Source organism: Castanea sativa, chromosome 9 (assembly GCF_040712315.1).
Source record: "Castanea sativa cultivar Marrone di Chiusa Pesio chromosome 9, ASM4071231v1".
Lineage (NCBI taxonomy): Eukaryota > Viridiplantae > Streptophyta > Magnoliopsida > Fagales > Fagaceae > Castanea > Castanea sativa.
This window is the reverse complement of record NC_134021.1, coordinates 13,363,681-13,386,088: the sequence shown is the minus strand read 5'-3', so window position 1 is coordinate 13,386,088 and position 22,408 is coordinate 13,363,681. Positions and strand designations below refer to the sequence as shown.

At 38.1% G+C, this 22,408-nt stretch overlaps 1 protein-coding gene across 2 annotated transcripts; it reads right to left on the bottom strand.

The window, feature by feature from the left end:
- Positions 1-1,287: 1,287 nt before the first annotated feature.
- Positions 1,288-9,100, bottom strand: LOC142610616 (neutral ceramidase 2-like). Of its 2 annotated transcripts, none has more exons than XM_075782479.1 (10): positions 8,928-9,100; positions 7,755-8,149; positions 6,035-6,243; positions 5,046-5,402; positions 4,033-4,297; positions 3,555-3,825; positions 3,331-3,456; positions 2,787-2,850; positions 2,447-2,616; positions 1,288-2,212 (listed from the first exon to the last, which is right to left on the bottom strand). In XM_075782479.1, the coding sequence occupies exons 2-10, from the start codon at positions 8,099-8,101 to the stop codon at positions 1,664-1,666; spliced, it is 2,358 nt and encodes a 785-aa protein (XP_075638594.1). In that variant the 5' UTR covers positions 8,102-8,149; positions 8,928-9,100; the 3' UTR covers positions 1,288-1,663. The 2 variants fall into 2 exon arrangements, with proteins under 2 accessions (XP_075638594.1, XP_075638595.1); XM_075782480.1 differs by lacking the exon at positions 8,928-9,100 and adding an exon at positions 8,749-8,879.
- Positions 9,101-22,408: the final 13,308 nt, after the last annotated feature.

Below are 22,408 nucleotides of genomic sequence, written 5' to 3'. Positions count from 1 at the left end.
GGTAGGTTTGGTAAGGATCTTTGTGGGTGTGGCACTAAAGCAAGAGCAACCGACAGCCTCATCTTCACAAATGTAGCATTTTGATCATAATCTTTCATTGCCTCAAGGATAAGCAATGGTTTCCTGACTGCATAAGAAACGTAATTGAAATAACATCCATGAATGGCACACTTGTGCCATTTGGTCGAGCTCTTGCTTTTCTAGTTCTTTGATTGGTTGATTCCACACTTGTCCTTAACTCCTTGTGTTGGTTAAGTCAGGTTTTTGTTTTTTTGGGGCCACGGTGAGTTAGAGCACCTCCCGTTCCCAAAGTAGCACCGAGCTAGGAGGCTCCTGAGTCTTGACAGGTCATGATTTATGTAGACAACACATGTCAGTCTACAGAAAAAATGTTACTTCTTTGCATGACATGGTTCTTGATCACTGTTAAATGACGGAAGATCACATAAAATGTCATAACTAGTGCCACAATTGTCCATGGAGACGGTGGAAAAAAAGTGATGGATCTATATTAAAGTGACAGAATTAGTCTCAGATATATAGTCCAATACGTAAAATAATTGTGGCAAAAATTATGACATTTTATGTAATTCTAGAACTGCTTGTGAAATAAACAAGGATCAGAGAAGTGGAGCATGATCATAGTGACGCTAACAAGTCAGCTCACACTTCCAGAGTAGGAAAAGACCTCTGAATAAGAGCAACCTAAAGAGATGAACCTTCAAGCTTCAATTTTCGAGTATACAATGAAACTCCTAAAAATGGGGCATGCATATAGAATCAAGCTTAACTATGCCCATCTAAGTAGAAAATCTCTCTCAACCAGTGACCTTTTGCATCACGTTATTCAAAATTAAGCTCGGGAAATTGGATTGAGTATATATAAAACAAAACTAGTGGTATGTTCCCACTGCTAGACTTCAAATTGAGCCCAGAAAAAAAAAAATGTGAAGATATTCAGCCATGTTGTTACAATATACAAGATTTGCTTTTCTTAAATATACTTGAACGTTATCAAAGGGAACCTATCCTCTGTGCCTGCCACATTCATGTCCTATGGCTTCCTCTATTTATATTATTAAATCCAGTACAAGAAGATTAGCTAATGTCATGAAATTCTACTATCAGATTGCAAGATCTCTTATCAAAAAAATTATTAAATATTTCTACCATCAAATGTATTCCTTAAATTTAAAACGCTAAAACCACAAACTATTTTACAAACTAGTGATGTGGTAAGTAGTTATTGGAAAACAAAAATAATAATGTTAGTAGTAGACTCAAAAATGACCAATAAGAATTTGTCATATCAACGCTAGTAAAAATGTTATATAATAGTTTGTGACTGTAGCTGGTTTCTCAATGTAATTGGAAGAGACTTATAAATCAATGTACTCTACAGAAATGGCCAGAGAATACAGCTGATAAATTGTTTATTTAATTTTCCTTGAGAATGAAATTGTCATTTCTTGCTGCTGGTTTCTCTCTGAACCTACAATTTCTAACTTCCTGCTTATATTCATTTCATGTCTTGGCCATCCTTTACTTTCCAGGAGCTACATGACAGAGAAACAGCAGTGAAGATCATCATTTTTATGTATTTCCCATTGTGGAACGTGGATAACTCTAACAATGACTTCAGTCAGTGTACATTGCTATCTATTTATGCCACCACAAAGGCACTAGATGAACCTGTGAAATGGCTGATTGACCCAAGAAGTGATTTTGAAGCACCAAAATGGCTTATCCGATACACACCAGAAACTGCAGATTCAGGAATCCTCCATTCTATAGTTGCAAAGCTCTCAGGACGAAGTTTTGCAGGTCTTGACCATTTAAACCGTAGGCTGAAATCATCATCATCATAAGCTGGAGCCCATTTGTTTTGGTTCTGGAGAATCTCAACCAGTGTAAATGTGCCCTCAGTCATAAGGTCATTTCTTGGGCAAGCAGACCAGAAAGTGACTGTAACCAATTGGCCCTTTTTAAAGGTGGAATTTGAAGGAATATCAGTTTTGACATCCCCAAAGTTCACGCCAGAAGGGGTCGCATCTAAGACAACTGGTGGCAGTAAGCTGATTTGATTGTCAAGGAGATCTGGGGGCTGCGGTCCTGGTTCAACAGCTTGGCCACTGATGAGAGCTGCAGCTAATTTTTTGAACTCTTGAATGTAGGCATCAAGTGTGTGTGGACCATACAGTGTGGAGGCTCCCTGACAATCAGAATACCCGGTCATAAGAGAATTTATGCAACATTAGGAATCCTTTTTGAGGCAAGAAAAAAATAGTGTTTCACTTCAGGATGACCTCTTCAATAGTCTTTTATGAATCTCCTAAAGAATAAGGGAAAATGAACTGCATAGCTGAACAGACAAAAATGTTTGGACACAAGGTGGACAACGCCAGGTTGTTGTCAACAAGGAAGTAGAGAAGTGGGAGATACAAACCTCATATCTTTGCACTTTGTACTCCTCAATGGTGGTCACATACTGTGAATACGTATTGGTCAGCCCTGCAATGACTATATGGACATTGCTGTCAAATTTTCCATTACCTTTAGAAGTAAGCACCGTCTTAACAGCATCACGGAGGCGCCTGCCGGCCATGGTTGTGAATTCTACAAGAAATAAAATCACCTGGAACCTTAGGAATCTATACCCAATATCTTATTGTAAGAATATAATTTCCATACCTAAGCAACATTCGCTTAAAAATGTGAATAGAGATAAAGTAGAATTCTAAATTTCTAATGGAAGAAGTACTAAGAGTAAAGCGGGATAGTTTTACCTCCAGGAACGCTGAGAATCACGAGTTGCCCTATCCGCAAAATTTGAACTGGAAGTATTGAGGGCTGCAAAAGTAATTCAATCCATATATGTCAGTATCACTAGTAACCCGTACTTGAAAAAATTTAAAGCACTGGCTAATTGATCCACAGACAGAATATCACTAGGAATTTGATCAAAATACTAGAGTAATCATCTAAAAGTATCACTAAACTCTAATGTTTGCCCCAAATCTGTTCCATCACTAATGAGCGATAACCTAATGCAAACATAAGTAGGCGAAAAGTATTAAATACTTATTTCCAACTCCAGAAATTAATTCAATAAGATTGCTACGAGGATTCCCCAAAATGTTCTCTCAAAAGGAAATCTAAAATGGGATATTGATAACAAGTATGAGATTTCCAGACACTGCCATTGAATTTAGTCCTCCTACATGTGCAGTTGCAGAGCACTTCAACATGCAGAGCTTGTCCACAAAGTTAATGTACTGTTTTAGGCTTCTTCAATATAGATATTAGGTGGAAAATAAATTAGGTACTCACTGCCCAGTCATATGGTTTCTTCGTTTCCCCAGTATCAAGCAGAATAGGCTTTGGAAGCTGACATTTGACCTGTTCCTGACTCGGTGCTTTTATCAAGTTCCTCACCGCCCTCCAGAACGCATTCCCCTGTAGAAGTACCCAAGAAAAGAATCAATTCCCAGTGTAGGTGCTTCCAGAGGGGCATTGTATAAATATGGGTCAAACACGTCCCAGCAATTCCATACCTTATCATCTCCCTGATTGAAATCAAATGCTCCGGGACCATCAGTGGTCCCTGCAGCAAAAGAAAAGCCCATTGCAGCTGGGCATGTTTTCACCACCTCCTGACCCCCTCCCACTTTAGGAAGTGAGACCTCAAGGCTGGAGAAATTTAGATATGCATGTCGGTAATCAACTTTTCCTTTCAGCTGCTCAGATGCTTTGCCAAACAGTTCGACAGCTTTTTTGAATTGCCTTTCTCCAATTATACGAGTACTCTCAAATTCGTCAGGGTAACTGTAAATGAACATAATCAGTTCAAAATTTCCAATGAGGTCCCTTGTAAGAGTAAGATGGTGAGGTCATGCATTTAAGACCCACCAGGTGTGTCTGCAGTCTGCATGCATGCACGTGTAATTTACCAATAAAAAATATTTTAACAACAATTAAGAATATATTTGAATGTTATACTTGAAGAACTTTCAGAATTTTAAAAGTACATACCCTGGTCCCCTACCAAAACATAATTCATTTTTACCATTGCAGGTACTGTGATCAAAATCGCAACGCAATCCAGTGTCTGTGCAATGTGCACCAAGAACATTTGGGCTCACATCACCACAGTTTGATTGACAAAATGCAGATACAAACTGAGGCCTGTCAGCTTGCTTCAAAGCATTCCTGACCCTACTTGCAAGACTCAAATTCTTTATTGCAGGCTTTCCTTTAGAAGGCTGAAAGGAGGAGGCAAGTCTCAGCAACTCATTCCCTGTTTCAAACAAACTGTATATAATGAAGTTGGAAGCATTTAATGTTTCTGTTTCCTAATGAAAGAAAGGTCTTGTCTAAGATGTTACGCTGTGAATATGGCCTACCTATGATCTATTTGCGTCACTTTAATAATTCAAGCCAATACTTGAAAGAGTGAGTATAATCCAAAAACCTTACCTATCTGTGCTTGTTAATGAAGTTACCAAATTCTAAGAAATTGGCATATAGGTCCTGTATCTTATTTTCTGAATGAATGAACCAATTAAAATAGATCTTATAAGAGTATTTATTAGTCTTGTTGATAGTTCCTCCAACGGTGTTGACTTCTGTTGGGAGTCAAGAGTATAAGATTCAGTGGGTTGTTATCAAGTTTTAAACCGGTGTGATATATGCAATATTATTTATGCAAATAAATTATGGATACCTAGTCTGCCACATGGCGACATTACAATGAAGTGGTTGAATTGCTAGCAAATAAATTTATGACATTTTAAAATTAATTTTCAAGATTAAAATTGAACATATAATAATCATGTTCAGTGGGTTTGGCTAATTAGATTGTGGTTAAGATAATCTAAATGAAAGTGATTTTTTTTTTTATGTTTGTTGACGAAAGTGATTTCTGGCTGGCTTTTCTGAGATGAAAACATGGATGAGCAAAGCACATAATATTTTGATGACCCCCTAACTACAACTTTGGATACCAGATTTATAAAATGCACTATGATTTACTTGATTTCACTTACGGTTTTCATTAGGGTTAGGAACTATTGTTGATACCCTTCGCAGGACTCCGTCATCTTCAGACTTATTGAAATATAGTGTATCAGAACCTTCCCTTAAACCCTTCTGTTCAAACCAGTCCTCCATAAACCGTGCTGCAGCTCCTTTGTTGTCACCACTTATTAATGAGTTTGTATTACTCATTGAAGTTCCATGAGTAGCAAACCAGTTGAAGCTACCTACTGGTCCCCATTTATCATCTACAAACTTTAAGAGGGTCATATCTTTGTCAACATCATACTTATATTTAGCCCGTTCTGCTGCAGAGTTATTGAGATAAGCACTAGGACTACGATTCACCCCAGCATCTAAAAGCTCCCCTGTGAAACCAGAATTAAAGTTGTGAAGTCTCATAATACATTAAAACATATCTCAAATAAGAAAAAAAACAGAAAAACACCAAAGCCCCACTCTACCTCAAACTGAAGCACAGAGAATGAGCAAAATGCATCACTACATACTAAGTAGTAACAGCATATTTCTTGTGGACAGAAAGTGTCACATATGGCTGATTACAAATACCAATATTCATAGAGAACTGGAAAGTTCAATAAAAAAAAAATACCAATTAATCAGTCAGACACCATTTCATCACAGTTATAAAGTTAAAGCTTTATGGACCCTTACTTCAATGCCCAGATCTCTCAATAGGATTGGATTATATGATATACTTCCCAAATAAAATTATTGTACTTATTCAGCAAATATGTCAGAGGAACCACTTTGCTTCATCATAATTATGTTCCTCTAACCAAACCTAAATGTAAGAAAGAACATTTTTCTTCTCATTATTCCAAGCAATATGCATCAGCTGTATCCATTTTTACTTTTACAGGTAAGTAGCTTGGTGAAACATGAACCTTTAGGGGTAAGTTTTTCACCTAAGTTTATGCAGCAGATATGGTTTTGCAGAGTTGCACAGAGTACAGATACGTTGAGTCACCTTCCTAACCTTTATTAACAAAAATTGACCCTGGTCGAAGACTTTCATGAGCTTGTACAATGCTTTTCTCAATGCCATCAACAATAACATCAAATGACTGGCGTACAAATCCAAGAGATGTTATGATATATACAACATATTGGAGATAACCTCCAGGACCAGCATGAGTGTGGATACCACTAATGGCAACATTCTGCTCTGTATAGAGGTCCCCATACCTGAACAAAGGAAGAAATTTGATGATCTCAGACAAGCCATTGGTATTAATCCAATTAGAGCACAAAAAATAAAAACTGAAAAGGATATATTTGTAAGGAGGATTCAGGTTCCCATGTCCTAAGATAACAAAACATCATTAGGAGATGTAGATTTTAAGGCAACAGCTTCCTTGGGTCAAACAAATGGATTGGAGTGTCAGAAAACTAAAGAGAAGAATAATGTATGTATGAGAGTATGAGTGGATATCTTTGCAACTAATTTCTATATTTTGCAAGAGAGAAATGAAAAAATATTCAGAAAGAAAGCAGAGCATGTCCAGAGAGTGGTTCAGAAAATCAGTGATGATTTTATAAATCTCTCTCAAGGATTGAAGAGGTAGTTGTTAATCAAAGGAAGCAATATTTCGCTTGAATGGTTGAACATTAATGTTGTGTGTTTACACAAGATAATGAAAGAAGACAAATAGTAAGAAAGGTGCAGTACAGATTGCAGATGGGAGCTAGCACCATGCACCCATAGCGTGATGGTCACTCCACAAATACAAGTTCTTGTGAGATGCAAAGGGCAAAGGCCAAGGTCCAATTCTCCAGGAGAGAAGAATAATGGACTGGAGTGTCAGAAAACTAAAGAGAAGAATAATGTATGTATGAGAGCATGAGTGGATATCTTTGCAACTAATTTCTATATTTAGCAAGAGAGAAATGAAAAAATATTCAGAAAGAAAGCAAAGCATGTCCAGAGAGTGGTTCAGAAAATCAGTGATGATTTTATATATCTCTCTCAAGGATTGAAGAGGTAGTTGTTAATCAAAGGAAGCAATATTTCGCTTGAATGGTTGAACATTAATGTTGTGTTTACACAAGATAATGAAAGAAGACAAATAGTAAGAAAGTTGCAGTACAGATTGCAGATGGGAGCTAGCACCATGCACCCATGGCGTGATGGTCACTTCACAAGTACAAGTTCTTGTGAGATGCAAAGGGCAAAGGTCAGGGTCCAATTCTGCAGGAGAGAGCTTCACACACATACGTTTACATTAAGCTAGAGTAAGATTTTTACTTTAGAAAAAAAAATTATAAAAAAAAAAAAAAAAAAAAAGATTGCCTATGGGAGCTTGTCAAAAAGACTAATTTCTTTCATTGTTTAGATTAAATTCTAATTGACTTTTATGGTACATACCCTCTTTTATATAGATACCCTACATGTACAATTGAAAATTAAAAGGGTAGGTCTTGCTGTAATAGATTTGATCTTATTTGCTCCGTGTAATCTTATTTTGGGGGAGACGGTGAGATATATAATTCCTGGTCCTTTCAGTAGGATTTGAATTGAAAAAATTTACTTTTTTTAAAAAAGTCCAAAATGCTAGGAGACATATATTAGTATTTAAGCATTGATTATATTCACAAAAGCATTGATTCTATTTAATTACCATATAGGTACTACTGCCATGAAAAAAAGAAAAAAGAACACACACATTAAAGCATATTGAGAGTTCAGAGTTGTCTACCTTGCTTTTAATCTCTCAAGTACTTTGATTGTAACAATTTGTGAGGCCATGCAGGCATCAAGATTTACAAACACTAGACGGTTCCCCTGAGGTTCTGCAACAATAAATGTCCGAGCTCGCAATCTGAAGTGAACTCCAGACGCAGTCTGCTCCAAACTTGCATAACCCATCATATTGACATCCGCAGCAGGTCCTGTTATGTCATAGCTTCCGAGACCAATCAAGTAATTCGAAGCCGATGAAGCCCCACTAATATTATGTACTAAGAATAACAATAAACCCAGGAACCAAACTGTTGCAGATGACCACTGTATATGGCCATAGAGAAGAAAAGCAAGCATCCCCATAGCTCTGTTCTGAAAGAAATAATTACCCTTCACTCAATTCTTTCCATCCTTCACCAAAAGAAAAGATAAACCATGAGAGGTATATCATTTGATTCATACATAGGTGCTAACTTCTAAGTTGTAACATTTAAAGAATTGTAGCCAACATACATCTTAAATTCTTAATAGTCCTTTTTTTATATATAGGTAGCCTAATAGTCCAAAAAATGGTATCCCAAAAGGCATAAAAGTCCAGGCTTTCTAAATCATAGATTAAAACTTGCATTCTTTCTATCCTTCACCAATACAAAAGATAAACCATGAGAGGTGTATCGTTTAATTCTTACAAAGGTACCTAACTTGTAACATCAAAGATTGTAGCCAACATACAGCTAAATAGTTTTTAAAAAAAATGGCATCCCAAAAGAGCATAGAAGTCTAGACGTTTCTTAAACATATGTTAAAGTTGCATTGAATAAAAATGGATACACTCATACACATAACACATTACAATCATTCAATCCCAGTCCATTCTCAGGCTCACAGCCACTTATTTTACTATTGTTTCATAACTATAAATAAGAACAAAACGTGAAATCAAAGGAAAACAATACATAAACTGTCCAAAACAAACAACTGAACACTATCTTATCCAAAACTACTCTTACATGAGACAACATAGGCCAATTTTGACACAGTGAATTCTGAAACCATGACCCAACTCATCCAAACAAATTCAAAAGTTTCCACAAACAGGTCCTGAGGTCCCCATGCAACAAATAAATGTAACAGAAGAAAACCAGAGAAACAAAGACTAACATGGGCATCATATAAAACAATCTGTTACCTTCACTGTCATAAAAAAATGAACTCAACTCAGTGACACCAATGGCGACAAGATCTTCAACATATATAATATAGAGGTTTAGTGAGAAAAGGGTAAAGAAGTTTTGAGTCTTGACAGATCACAGACCCCAATTTTGTCCGCTCTAAATGTGGGGTCACTGAAAAGACAGCTATATACGCTTAGTTACGATGCCATACATACAAACATTATACATACAGCCATAGAGCACTTCATTCAAATAGGAAAAGTAATAGTACTTTTTTTTTGGCACTCTTCTTCTCCAAAACTCACAGCTTTACTTTATCCTTACACCAGAAAAATAGGCATTGATTTCCCAACAAAAGAATAGGTCAATATTGCCACTGAATTACAAAATTAATTACTGAAATCAAACACAATTTTATTTTATTTTATTTTTTGGGAAAAAAGAGAGCAGTAAACATCATTTTACTGTTGAAGAATGAAAGCACTAGCATCATGCTCAAGGCCGGCGGGGGAGTTAAGTTTAAATTATGGGCAAATGACACGGGTGTTTACCATGGTTTTAAAAACCGAATTGGGAATAAAACCGTTTTTTTCAAAATTTTCGGTTATTGACCGGTTTTGAGACATATAACCGGACCGGAATGCACCGGTTCAACCGGAAAAACCGGTGCAGTCCGGTCCGGTTATATGTCTCAAAACCGGTCAAAAACCGAAAATTTTGAAAAAAACAGTTTTATTCCCGGTTCGATTTTTAAAACTATGGTGTTTACTACACAAAGACGCAGACGCGCACATGCTTACACACACAAAAGTAATTGTATATGTGTATGTTTGTGTGTTAGTGTGTAAGAGTTATTTCTGTAAAAGATACCTTATATTCTTATAAGTAGAAGGTAAAACCGAAAAAGCGGGGCAAGGCAGGCCTATTCCTTAGGCAAGTTAGGCACTGCCTAAAACCCCTAAATTTTAACATCTTTATACCAAAGATATTGATTAAACACCCACCAAATATTAGGCAATAGGTAAAAAAATATAAGAGTTTGTTAACAAATGACACAAGAGTGGTGCATTTAATGCTTTATTATATACAATGTTTTATACTTCAGAAAAATAATAAAGTTAAATTGTACGCGATAAATTTGAGAATGCAATGCAAGCCAACCATTAATTGGAACCAACAATATAATCTGATGCAAGGAATTCTAAAATCAAAAGACCTAAAAAACATAATCTCAAACCTTGTTTTTTTGTACCTGTACACTAGCTTTTTAGTTTGTATTTGTCTTTATTTCTTTGGTGGTAGAGTCAAACTATGCTTCACAGTCACACTATACAATAGCTTTACACAGATCACATCACACATTCTGCATGGACTGCATTCACTGTTTTTAATGTAGCTCTCCTGCCATTCACAAGTTAGTTATCAGAATCGGTTTTATTTATTTATTATTTTTAAGAAGAAAAAAAAGTAGTAATATAGTGGTCCACATCCACTGTCCACATCTCTTTCTTTGGGTTTTTTTTTTTTTTTTTTTTAATTAATAAATTTCAAATTCTTAATAATGTGCTCCACATTCAGTCGTTTGTTTTTTAAGGAATATATTAGTTGTTAACAAAAATTAAGTTTTGTACAAAAGAAAAGGTCAAACGAATATATATATATATATATATATATATATATATATATATATATATATATATATATATATAAAACTAATTATTATTAAGTAAAACTATAATAAAAATGTTAGGTTTTATTTTAAATGCATATATGGCTTATAGAATTTTATTAACAATACTTGTTGTTGTTGCTTACGTACAAAGAAGTTTTTCAAAAATAAAATTGATAAAATCATATATATGAGTAGAAGATTGACTATATCAAAAGAAATATTAAGTGGATTAATCATATTATTAAATGAAAAATAGATGTTAGTAAAAAAATTTAAAAAAAATTAATTAGTAAATTTGCATCTTAAAAAGCCAGAAGAATATATTTTAAGTAAATAAAAATTATATAACTGAAATTTAATTATATAAAATGATTTAATTTAGTTATTGTCTTAGACCCCAAAATACATCGGGTTGGTCCTAAGTGCAGTCAAGAGTCTTGTAACTAAATGATATTACTTGATTTGATTACTACATAGAATTTAATTTTAAATCTCGTACTCCTATTTATTGAGGGGAAAAAAGAAGAAGAAGAAGATAAAAGTGTAGTTGTGAATTTAGTTTGAACTTTGAAGTATTGTTAAAGCAAAACATGTTTTTCATTTACTCATCATTCATTATTTGATGGGATAGAATTTGGTATAAAATGATACAATGCATATCATTAAGGATTCCATCATTTTGTCATTTTGTAGGAAATAGATTCTCTAACTTAAAAACTACAATCCATAGAGGATTGTCATCATTTTGTAGATCAAAAGTATTGTTTATTCTCCTTGGTTCATATCTCCCATCTCCTATTGTTGTTTCTATCATATATTAAAAAAAAAACTTTCAAAGTTACATATTAACAAAAATATTAGGGTCCGTTTGTTTTACCTTTTATACATAATGCCATTAAGGCATGGAAGAATACGCAAATGGTTGAATCTAGACTCTACACGTGGAGCAACTGTGAGGCAAGGGAGAGTAGGTTATGGCTAAAAGATTTTTTCTTGGTCAGTGCTAAAGGCGTGACTGCCTTGGGAAAGAAGTAAGATTTACACTTGACATGGTCACCATGGGAACACGTGTACCAACCACAGTACTCCTGATGTCCTTCTCAACGTCCAAGACTTATCTCCTAAGCGGTAGCAAAGCTACCTACCTACGGGTCCTAGTGCCACATTGAAGCAATTCTTATCCCTTAGTCAGCAGGTAGCATCACAGTTGTAAAAATATCTCAAGAGAGAGAATAAGATGACTTTACACCTGTTATTGTATCTAGCCGTGTTCCTTAGAGTACAAAAGGAACATGCAGCTAAACTTCTAGAGCAAGAACCCAATGCATCAATTAGATATTTTGAGATGAAAGTAGAGAGTTGATAGGAGAAAAAGACAATCTCATTGTAAACTGATCTCTTTCCCCATACGTAATACAAGCTAAGTTGAGCAAGAATGTTTTGTTCTTGCTCAAATCATGGTTTTTTATAAATTCTCTAGGGTTTTCCATGTACATCTTGTGTTGTTTTCTTGATCAGCTTCTTCTTCTTGTTTGAGTGTCATGTCAAACCTTGCATTTTCTCTAGCTTTCTCATGTAAATGTACTATTGAATAACTTATTTCACTCACATAAATAAGCTCAAATCTAACTTACACGTCCACCATTGTTTAAACAATAGTTTTCAATGTTTAAACAACATTACACGTATTTTTACTTACACATATTTTCACTCACACATATTTTTAAAAAATACAAATAATATTACTAAAACAACGTTACCATACCCACCTTAATAATAATTCATTCTAAACATGAACTGAAATGCTTGTAAGGCCGTGGGAATAATACTATTATCTTTTCTTTAAGCTCATTATTGCAAGGGGCGGTGCTCCACTAGAAAAACTTTTCTTGTAAGCCACTGTGACTCTCTCTAGAATTCACACATGGCTGAGTTATAAACGTGTGCATTCAATGCGTACTGTGTAGTCGGTAGAACAAAATGGTAGGTTTGGTAATGATCTTTGTGGGTGTGGCACTAAAGCAAGAGCAACCGACAGCCTCATCTTTACAAATGTAGCATTTTGATCATAATTTTTCATTGCCTTAAGGATAAGCAATGATTCTGACGGCATAACAAACATAATTGAAACAACGACCATGAATGGGCACACTTGTGTCATTTGGTCAAGATCTTGCTTTTCTAGTTCTTTGATTGGTTGATTCCACACTTGTCCTTAACTCCTTGTATTGGTTAGGTCAGGTTTTTATTTTTTGGGGCTACAGTGAGTTAAAGCACCACCCATTCCCAAAGTAGCACCGAGCTAACAGGCTCCTGAGTCTTGACAGGTCATGATTTATGTAGACAACACATGTCAGTCTACAGAAAAAAAGTGATTTTTGGTAGGGTATATACATATATATATATATATATATATATGCACACACCAGTGTTGGCTGCACACACCAGTAAGAAAATTAATATAGATTTTGTGTGTGAAACCGTAAATTTTGGTTCACTTAATTTGACTATATTAAAAAAGAAGTCTAAGAATACAATAAAATATCACAATATTTTCACAATATCTTCATTTATAGGATCTGAATAGATATTTTTTTTATTTTATTTGAAAGAAATGCTACATTCATAACATTTTTAGAACAAATTCTAAATGACAAGCTATTATTGGTTTTAAACTGATAACATTGTTATTTTTATTCTTAAAACATTTATTTTTAGTTGTGCTTGGTCACAGTCTCATATTTTATTATTTTATTTCGACTTGTAAGAAATTGATACTTCAATATTTGTAAAAATATTGTGAAATTTATTGTGTCGGTATAACAATATATATGTCAGCTTACATAAATATTTAAAAGGAAAAATAAAAAACACATATCGATTACTGGGAGAAAAAAAACTTTAGGCACGGTAGAAATTAATGTTAAAATGTTGTGAACTTAGCATTTTTTTTATTTGATCTATAAGAAACTAATAAGTGTTGTAACATTTCTCAAAACATTTATTTTCAGTTGTGGTTAGTCACAGTCTCATATTTTATTATTTTATTTTAACTTGTAAAAAATTGACACGTCAATAATTGTGAAAATATTGTGAAATTTGTTTATGTCAGTATAACAATATATATGCCAGTTTACATAAATATCTCAAAGAAAAAAAAAACACAAACTGATTACTGGAAAAAAAAAATTAGGCAATGTAGCTACAGTGCTAGTTGAATAAACCAAAAGCACTGTAGCTCCACTGCTATCTATCAATAATAGCTTACCTATGATTTGTACTGTGAAATTAATGTTAAAATGTTGCGGATTTAGCAATTTTTTATTTAATATATAAGAAACTGAGATCTCAATAATTGTAAAAATATTATGATAACAATAAGTGTTGTAACATTTGCTCAAAACATTTATTTTCAATTGTTGTCACAGTCTCATATTTTATTTTTTTATTTCGACTTGTAAGAAATTGATACCTTAATAATTGTGAAAATATTGTGGAATTTGTTGTGTCAGTATAACAATATATATATACCAGTTTATATAAATATTTAAAAGAAAAAAAAAACACAAACTGATTACTGGTGTGGGGAGTAAAAAGACCCTGATGGGAATGTGGGTCTTTGGGCCATGCTAAGGAAGGCCGACCTGCTCTTGGGTTTAGAACTTGTTAGTATTACGGGTCGGCCCATACGCCGAGGATCCGAGGAACCAGCCGAGGATGAATTTCCCTTCGGACGGACACCGGAGAACCAAGGACTTCACGGTAAAGGTTAGGGAATGACACGGTCAAGACCGATGGTTAAAGGGGGTGATTCTTTGACTGTCCTAGAAGCATTGGTGTTAGAGAAATATCAGAGATAAAGGCTGCCACCTCCACATTAAAAACCCTACACCTACTATCCTGGCCGCATTAATGGGGAAGTGACACCTGAACTGTGGAAGAGAAACTTCTGGTTACTATTCAAAGGCACTGAGAAAAGAAATATCTAGGCTAAGGGGAAGTTGGGGCAACACGTGTACAAAGTATCAAAAAGAGGAGTATTTAAGGAGCAATCTAGAACAAGAAAAGGGGACTCACTTTTTTGTAATCTAAAAAGGAAAAGAGAAAAAGAGAAAGAGATAATATAAGAACAACTCTCGGCTTACGTCCGAGAAGGTCGATTTACAATATTCCTTGTTGTTTCCAAGTGTTTGCAATCTTTGGTTTGTCATTTAATCCTCAAACACTTCTAACCTGGGTTTCAAGCCCACACTCTACAAATTCATATTGTTTAAGGCTCATTGGGCCTGAGCCCGTAACTGTCCTTGGGGCCAGGTGCAATTGTGCACTTACAATTGGCGTCGTCTGTGGGAAATCTAGTCTAGAAGAGGTAGGGATATTATGGCAGGCTTAGGCTCTCACCATGCAGAATCACAAGGATCACAACCGGAAGATCATTTCGAACGTCTTGAACGTCGAAGGGATCGTGAGGGAAGTGCCCATACAGAGTACCCAGGCGCTAGCCATATTCATGAAGGGGGTAGCACCACCCACGATGAGGGTTCTAAATCCCTGCAGAAGGAAATTCATAGTTTGAAGAGAAAGTTACGTCGTGCCAAGCGTAGGTTTTCACCGTCCTCATCTAATTCTTCCTCAGAGGAGGATAGGGGAGGTGGCTACGGCTCAAGGTCGCGCTCTCCCACCAGTGCAACGTCCTCCGGTGAGGAGGACGACCAGCCAACCCGCCGACGTAAGAAGCTTCGTTCTAGGGGCTTAGGCAACGATACTATGAGTAGGGCGTTGCACCAACTCTCCAAATCTCCATTTACACGGAGGATTGAGAAGGGAAGGCTTCCCAGATGGTTACTATGTTTTCATGGTTACCAAATTTTGATTTCAATAATTGATGTATGTAAAAACACACACACGCGCGCGGGTATTAAAGGATTAAAAAAAAAAAAAAAAACCCTCATATTATAAGAAAGAAAGGGTTGATGAATTTCAATTGAGGGATAGAAGAAGCATATGGATATGGGGTTTTTTTTTTTTGGTTTTAGGCTGAAGAGTTAGTTAGGCAGGGTTCCAGTTTAATTCAGGATCGAGAATTGAGAGATTATCTTTTACAATAGCTTCTGGTTGTCTTTGTTTTGTATTTCTTAAAACAGTGCTACTTCGTTTTACTTTGTCTTATGATTAATTTTCTTGGTTGGGTTTTTATTTATTTATTTATTTTTAGGGGGAGGGTGGTTTTTGCTTTCAGAGATTTGTTTATAAGCTAGCACTTGTAGTTACATAGATGGTTAGAGATGATTCGTGGAAAACACATTCAGTCTTTTAGAGGGCTCTACCATCCACAAGGTTAATGGTTTGATATTTTGTTTTCTTAGACATGCGGTTTGGTGGTTTAACAAGGAAAATTCTGATGCCTGCCTAATGTTAATGGAGAGTTGTAATCTTGAGTCCAATTGATAGAAATGCCTTGTTCTTGACAATCCTTTTAAACATGATTTGTATATAGGTTCTGCAATTTGTCCTTTGTTAACTAGGATTGGCTGTAGTTTGAATAACTTAGTTGATCAAAACAAGGTCTGCTTTGATCTATGAATGTCAGAAGCACTCAATTTTGACAGAACTTCAAGTTTGGTTTGATTAAACTAAGGTTTGTAAAGCTATGAATCTCGGAAGCTCAGTTTTAACAAAATCTAAACTTTGGTTTGTTATCCAGCCATTTTAAGTGAATGCTTTTGAGAATTGACGCGACCATTTTAAAGTTTTGGATACGTCAAGCAAACAATTTTCTTAATGTTGTTTTCATTTTATTCAAGTTATAAGTCAATGGCAAAGCTGGAATTGAAAATATTGTTTGCTTGCTTCATAGTACAATGATAGTAGCCATCTTGGACCAAAATTTATTTGGACAGAGATGTTTCAGTGATGTCCGTCTTAGTTGTAAAAATTGGATTTTTTTTAATATTTCATTGTGCTTGGTCAGATATGCTGGTATGAGAAGGCGCCACCGGATCAGTCCGGCTCAGAAACGGTTGAGGTGGATTTCATTGTGGTTGACGCGTACTCTCCATATACAGCCATCCTTGCCAGGCCCTGGTTGCACGCGCTTGGGGCTGTTTCCTCTACCTTGCACGTTAAAGTCAAGTTCCCCTCGGGGGAATGTGTTGAGGAAATCCTCGGCAGCCAATCGGTAGCCAGGCAGTGCATATCGGCTGCGGTACTTCATCAGACAGAAGCCAAGTCTTCGGCTTTAATCACCAAAGATTTATAGCAGTTAACGGCTCCTGATTCATCTGGAATGGTGACAGGAGATGAGACACATTGCGAGGAGTTAGAGAAGTTTCCAGTAGCCGATGACCCAGAGAGATTCTTCCAAGTAGGTGTACTCTTGCCACACCAAGAGAAGATGGAATTGTTAGAATTCTTGAGGGACAATGTTGATATTTTTGTGTGGGATCCTTATGAAGCTCTAGGCGTGGATCCGGGCTTCATTTGTCATCACTTAAATGTCAACCCAGCTATTGTTTCGAGGAGACAGCCACCTCGGCGATCTTCCAGGGAACATTCTGAGGCTGTGAAAGAAGAGGTTCTTAAACTCAAAAGGGCGGGGGCTATCAAAGAAGTTTTCTACCCCGAATGGTTGGCTCATACTGTTGTTGTTAAAAAGAAGAACGGCAAATGGAGAGTATGCGTGGACTTTACTGATCTAAACAAGGCCTGTCCTAAAGATTCGTTCCCAATGCCACGTATTGACCAACTGGTGGATGCCACTGTCGGACATCCTCGGATGAGTTTTTTGGACGCCTTCCAGGGTTACCACCAGATTCCCTTGGCATTAGAGGATCAGGAGAAGACTGCCTTCATTACACCGACGGGGAATTATCATTATAAGGTCATGCCATTCGGCTTAAAGAATGCTGGGGCTACCTACCAAAGGATGATGACCAGAATGTTCGAATAGCAAATGGGGAAAACTATTGAGGTATATGTGGACGATATGGTGGTGAAAAGCAAAACAATACCTTTACACGTGAAAGATTTGGCCGACACTTTTCAGATACTGAGAAAGTACAGGTTGCGCCTCAACGCCTCAAAGTGCTCTTTCGGCGTGGGGTCTGGAAAGTTCTTGGGATACATGATTACTCATAGAGGCATAGAGGTAAATCCGGTGCAAGTCAAGGCTATTCAGGACTTGCAGTCTCCTCGGAACCCGAAAGAAATTCAAAAATTAACGGGAATGATTGCCGCCTTGAATAGGTTCATATCTCGGTCAGCTGACCGATGTCGTCCTTTCTTCCAACTGTTGAATAAGTGGAAAGGGTTTCAATGGACCGAGGAATGCGAGTTAGCTTTTCAACAGCTCAAGCAATATCTTTCTCGGCCACCCATTCTGTCTCGTCCAGAGGCACATGAGATTTTGTTTGCTTATCTGGCAGTGGCCGTCCACGCGGTCAGCATGGTCCTGATAAGAGATGATAACGGGGTGCAAAGACCGATGTATTACGTTAGTAAGTCTTTAGGTGAAGCCGAGGTGCGTTATCAACCCCTAGAGAAAGCGCTCCTGGCCGTGGTTCATGCCACACGAAAGCTTCCCCATTATTTTCAGTCCCACACGGTGGTTGTTCTAACCCAATTGCCCCTTAAGGCAGTGCTGCGTAGCGCCGACTACTCAGGAAGGATAGCAAAGTGGGGGACCATCCGAGGGGCTTTTGATATTAAATACAAGCCTCGCACCTCGGTGAAGGGCCAGATCCTCGCTGACTTGGTGGCGGAATTTGCCGAGCCACTGCTGGAAGAAACTCTAAAAGAGGCCCACATGGGTGAAAATTCAGTTGGTATGATCACGACTGCGGTATCTCCGATTTGGGAAGTGTATGTGGATGGGGCAGCCAATCAGAGAGGGTCAGGTGTTGGTCTTGTCCTGACGTCCCCCGAGGGAATTGTATTCGAAAAGTCTTTGAGATTGGCATTCTCGGCCACTAACAATGAGGCCGAATACGAAGCGGTCTTGGTAGGCATGAAAATGGTACATAGAATGGGTGGGAAGGAAATCCATGTCTTCTCAGACTCTCAACTGGTGGTCGGCCAGGTCACGGGGATCATGGAGGCTAGGGATCCAAGGATGCAGGAATATTTGGCCCAGATCAAGCGCCAGCAAACTGAATTTGACTCCTTCGTATTAACTCATATCTCTCGGAGCGGAAACACCCATGCAGACTCCTTAGCTATGCTGGCAGCGTCCTCGGCTCAAGGTTTACCTCGGGTTATCCTCGTTGAGGATTTACTAGAACCCTCTCTTGTCATTACCAACGCGCCTCGCATCCATCTGATAAGGCCTGGGCCTAGTTGGATTGACCCAGTTACAGCTTTTCTTAAAAATGATATTCTTCCTGAGGACAAATCTGAAGCAGAAAAGATACGTCGAAAGGCGCCACGTTTCTAGTTGTCCGAGGACCAGAAGCTGTATAAACGATCATTTTCAGGTCCGTACTTGTTGTGCGTGCATCCCGAATCAACAGAAGCATTACTGGAGGAATTGCATGAAGGAATTTGTGGGAGCCACACTGGGGGAAGGTCCTTAGCCCATAGAGCCCTGACTCAGGGTTATTGGTGGCCCAATATGCAGAGGGAGGCTCAGGACTATGCCAAAAAATGTGATCAATGCCAGAGGTTCGCCCCTAATATTTATCAACCTGGAGGGGTTCTCAACCCTCTCTCTAGTCCTTGGCCTTTCGCACAATGGGGATTGGACATAGTAGGGCCATTTCCGAGGGCTGCAGGAAACAAAAGATGGCTGCTTGTAGGGACAGACTACTTCACTAAGTGGGTTGAAGCTGAGCCCTTAGCTAATATCCGAGATGTTGATTCCAAGAAATTTATCTGGAAAAATATTGTCACTAGATTCGGTATACCACATACACTTGTCTCAGACAATGGCGTTCAATTTGACAGCAAGGCGTTTAGGCAATATTGTGGTGACATGGGTATCATAAATAGATACTCTACCCCAGCTTATCCTCAGGGAAATGGGCAAGCCGAGGCCGTTAACAAGGTCATAGTAAACGGGCTCAAGAAGTGGTTGGACGATGCGAAAGGCAGATGGGTAGAAGAGCTCCCTCATGTTCTGTGGACGTATCGGACCACACCGCGCAGGTCCACTGGAGAAACGCCATTCTCTATGACTTATGGAGCCGAGGCGGTGATACCACTGGAATCTGGTTTTCCTACTCTAAAGATGAGTTCTTTCAGCCCAGAGAATAACAAGGGACTCCTAGAGAAAGATCTTGATTTACTTGAGGAACGGCGTGAGGCAGCTATGGTCTAAATGGCTTATTATCAACAGAAGCTAAAACGAGGATATGATGCCCACGTGAAGCTAAGACCACTTGCGCCTGGTGATATTGTACTAAGGAAAGTTGTAGGCACTTCTAAGAACCCAGCTTGGGGTAAGCTGGGACCCAACTAGGAAGGCCCCTATCGCATTGTTTCAGTAGCAGGCATAGGGTCGTATAGGCTAGCTGACCTAGACGAACGAATTGTACCACGTCCATGGAATGTAAATAATCTTAGAAGGTATTATTATTAATGAAATGTGCTTTTGTCAGTTAATATTTCAAAGTTATGAGTAGCTCTGATGCTTGCAGCTGTTATCCTTAAGAATCAAACAGAAACTTGGTTAAGTGTCGTCCTCGGACCACAAACCTTGTGGAAATTGATATCTTATCATTTGTTAAACAGAACCTTAGTTATGTCGGGTCTTCGGACCTCCTACTTTGGGAAAATTAACATTTGAAGTTACAATCCTTAAGAATCAAACAGAAACTTGGTTAAGTGTCGTCCTCGGACCACAAACCTTGTGGAAATTGATATCTTATCATTTGTTAAACAGAACCTTAGTTATGTCGGGTCCTCGGACCTCCTACTTTGGGAAAATTAACATTTGAAGTTACAATCCTTAAGAATCAAACAGAAACTTGGTTAAGTGTCGTCCTCGGACCACAAACCTTGTGGAAATTGATATCTTATCATTTGTTAAATAGAACCTTAGTTATGTCGGGTCCTCGGACCTCCTACTTTGGTAAAATTAACATTTGAAGTTACTATCTTTAAGAATCAAACAGAAACTTGGTTAAGTGCAGTCCTCGGACCACAAACCTTGTGGAAATTGATATCTTGTCATTTGTTAAACCGAACCTCAGTTATGCCGGGTCCTCGGACCTCCTACTTTGGGAAATTTAACGTTTGAAGTTATAACTATCAATAACCAAACAAGAACTTGTCCAAGTACAGTCCTCGGATCACAAATCTTGTTGGTGTCCTTGCCCTTATCACACATGTTAAGGAAATTATTACTTCTCCATTTGTTAAAATTGGATCTTCGGTTCTTTATTTTTGAGTGTCAAATCTGTTCAGATTATAAAAGTTTGATCTTTATGTGAGTTATTTGCACGATGACACTCTTTAATATCAAAAGTTATACGATAATTTTTTGAAGTCATGATAGTTTGCATGGTGGAGTGACATTCCCTGTAACTACTTGTTATTACGAACTTTCATGGCAAACATAAAGAAAATAAAGTAAAGCAAAGGCAGTAATAATGAAGGCCGAATAAAATATTTTTCATTTAGCATATACAAAGAAGAGGAATATAAATAAATAAATAAAAAATTTCCTAGACTGGGCCCTAAGCTAGGGAATGGGAGCTTGATGGGAGCTGCTGCCATCCTCAGTGCTCTTCAAATCCATTTCAAAGGTTGATAAGGCTTGTTTCCCTTTGTTTGTTGAAGGCATGAGGGGCTCCAGGCTTGGGGTCTCCTCCTTCTCGGCATCATCATGCTAGTCTTCCTCTTTATGGGAACCTTCAGGTTCTGTAGGAGTAGGAACAAGCTCTTGAACCACCGGAGGAAGAGTAGGAGAGGCAGGGGCAGGAGGGTCTTCAATTTCTTGAATGTCTAGGGGAAGCCAAATATTTTCGGGCTTCCTCAATTCGGAAACTTGAGGAACCCCTGCCATATTCATGGCCTCCCCCCAGACTTGCTGACAGTATTCACGGCACAAGGCCGCGAAAGCTTCTGTCAACTCCTCTTGGGTTTTGATGACCCCCTCCTGATAACTGGCCTTCTTCGCGGCCTCCATGGCGTGCTTGTGGGTGTGAGCTTCCTCTTTAGCCAGCGCAAGCTCCTTTTCAAGATCGAAGCGTGCCTGTTGGATTTGGGCAAGCTCGTCCTCCTTTTGACGGAAGAGCTTACGCTGCGCCTCCACCTGACTCTCCATTGTCTTCAAGCTGGCCTTGTCGCCGTCTCTCTCTCTCTTCAGATCGGCCAGCTGTGAAGTGAGCCTTCCTTTCTCTCGCTGTGGCCCGGCCCAGAGACTTTTCTGCTTCTTGTCTCAACTCCTGCTCCATCCCAGCACGCTTTCGAGAGTCCTCCACGAACTTCTCGGCCGCAAAAACTTCTTGGATGGACTGAAAAAGGGTTAAGAAGGTTAAATGCAACGAAATGCTTATAAATAAGTGTAGAAAACAAAAGTGTACAATTGGAGCTTACCAGAGCTAAACCCCTTTTTAACGAGAGGAATAGCTGCGGATGACCCATCTTCTCCAAAGACTCCATGTCCTTGGGCAGCAGAAGAGAACGCTCCAGCACCTCGGCCAAGTGGTGGGCGTGGCCTTGTTGCACTGCTCTGATGCTGGAGTGGCAGGGAATAGGGGCGCCGTCCAGTCTCAAGTCAGGAGACCAGACGGCTGGCGCTCGTCGCACCTCAACCACTTCTCTGATCTCCCCACTCTCAACCGAGCGGGCGCGCCCTTTACCTTTGTCTGGCTTCTGCTGTTG

Excerpts from the sequence above, each read along its gene's own strand:
- LOC142610616 (XM_075782479.1), bottom strand. The coding sequence starts at position 8,101 with ATGGGGATGCTTGCTTTTCTTCTCTATGGCCATATACAGTGGTCATCT. Across the intron at positions 4,298-5,045 it reads TCCTAACCCTAATGAAAACC|GGAATGAGTTGCTGAGACTT; the intron begins GTAAGTGAAATC and ends TGTTTGAAACAG. Across the intron at positions 3,826-4,032 it reads TGTTTTGGTAGGGGACCAGG|TTACCCTGACGAATTTGAGA; the intron begins GTATGTACTTTT and ends GTTCATTTACAG.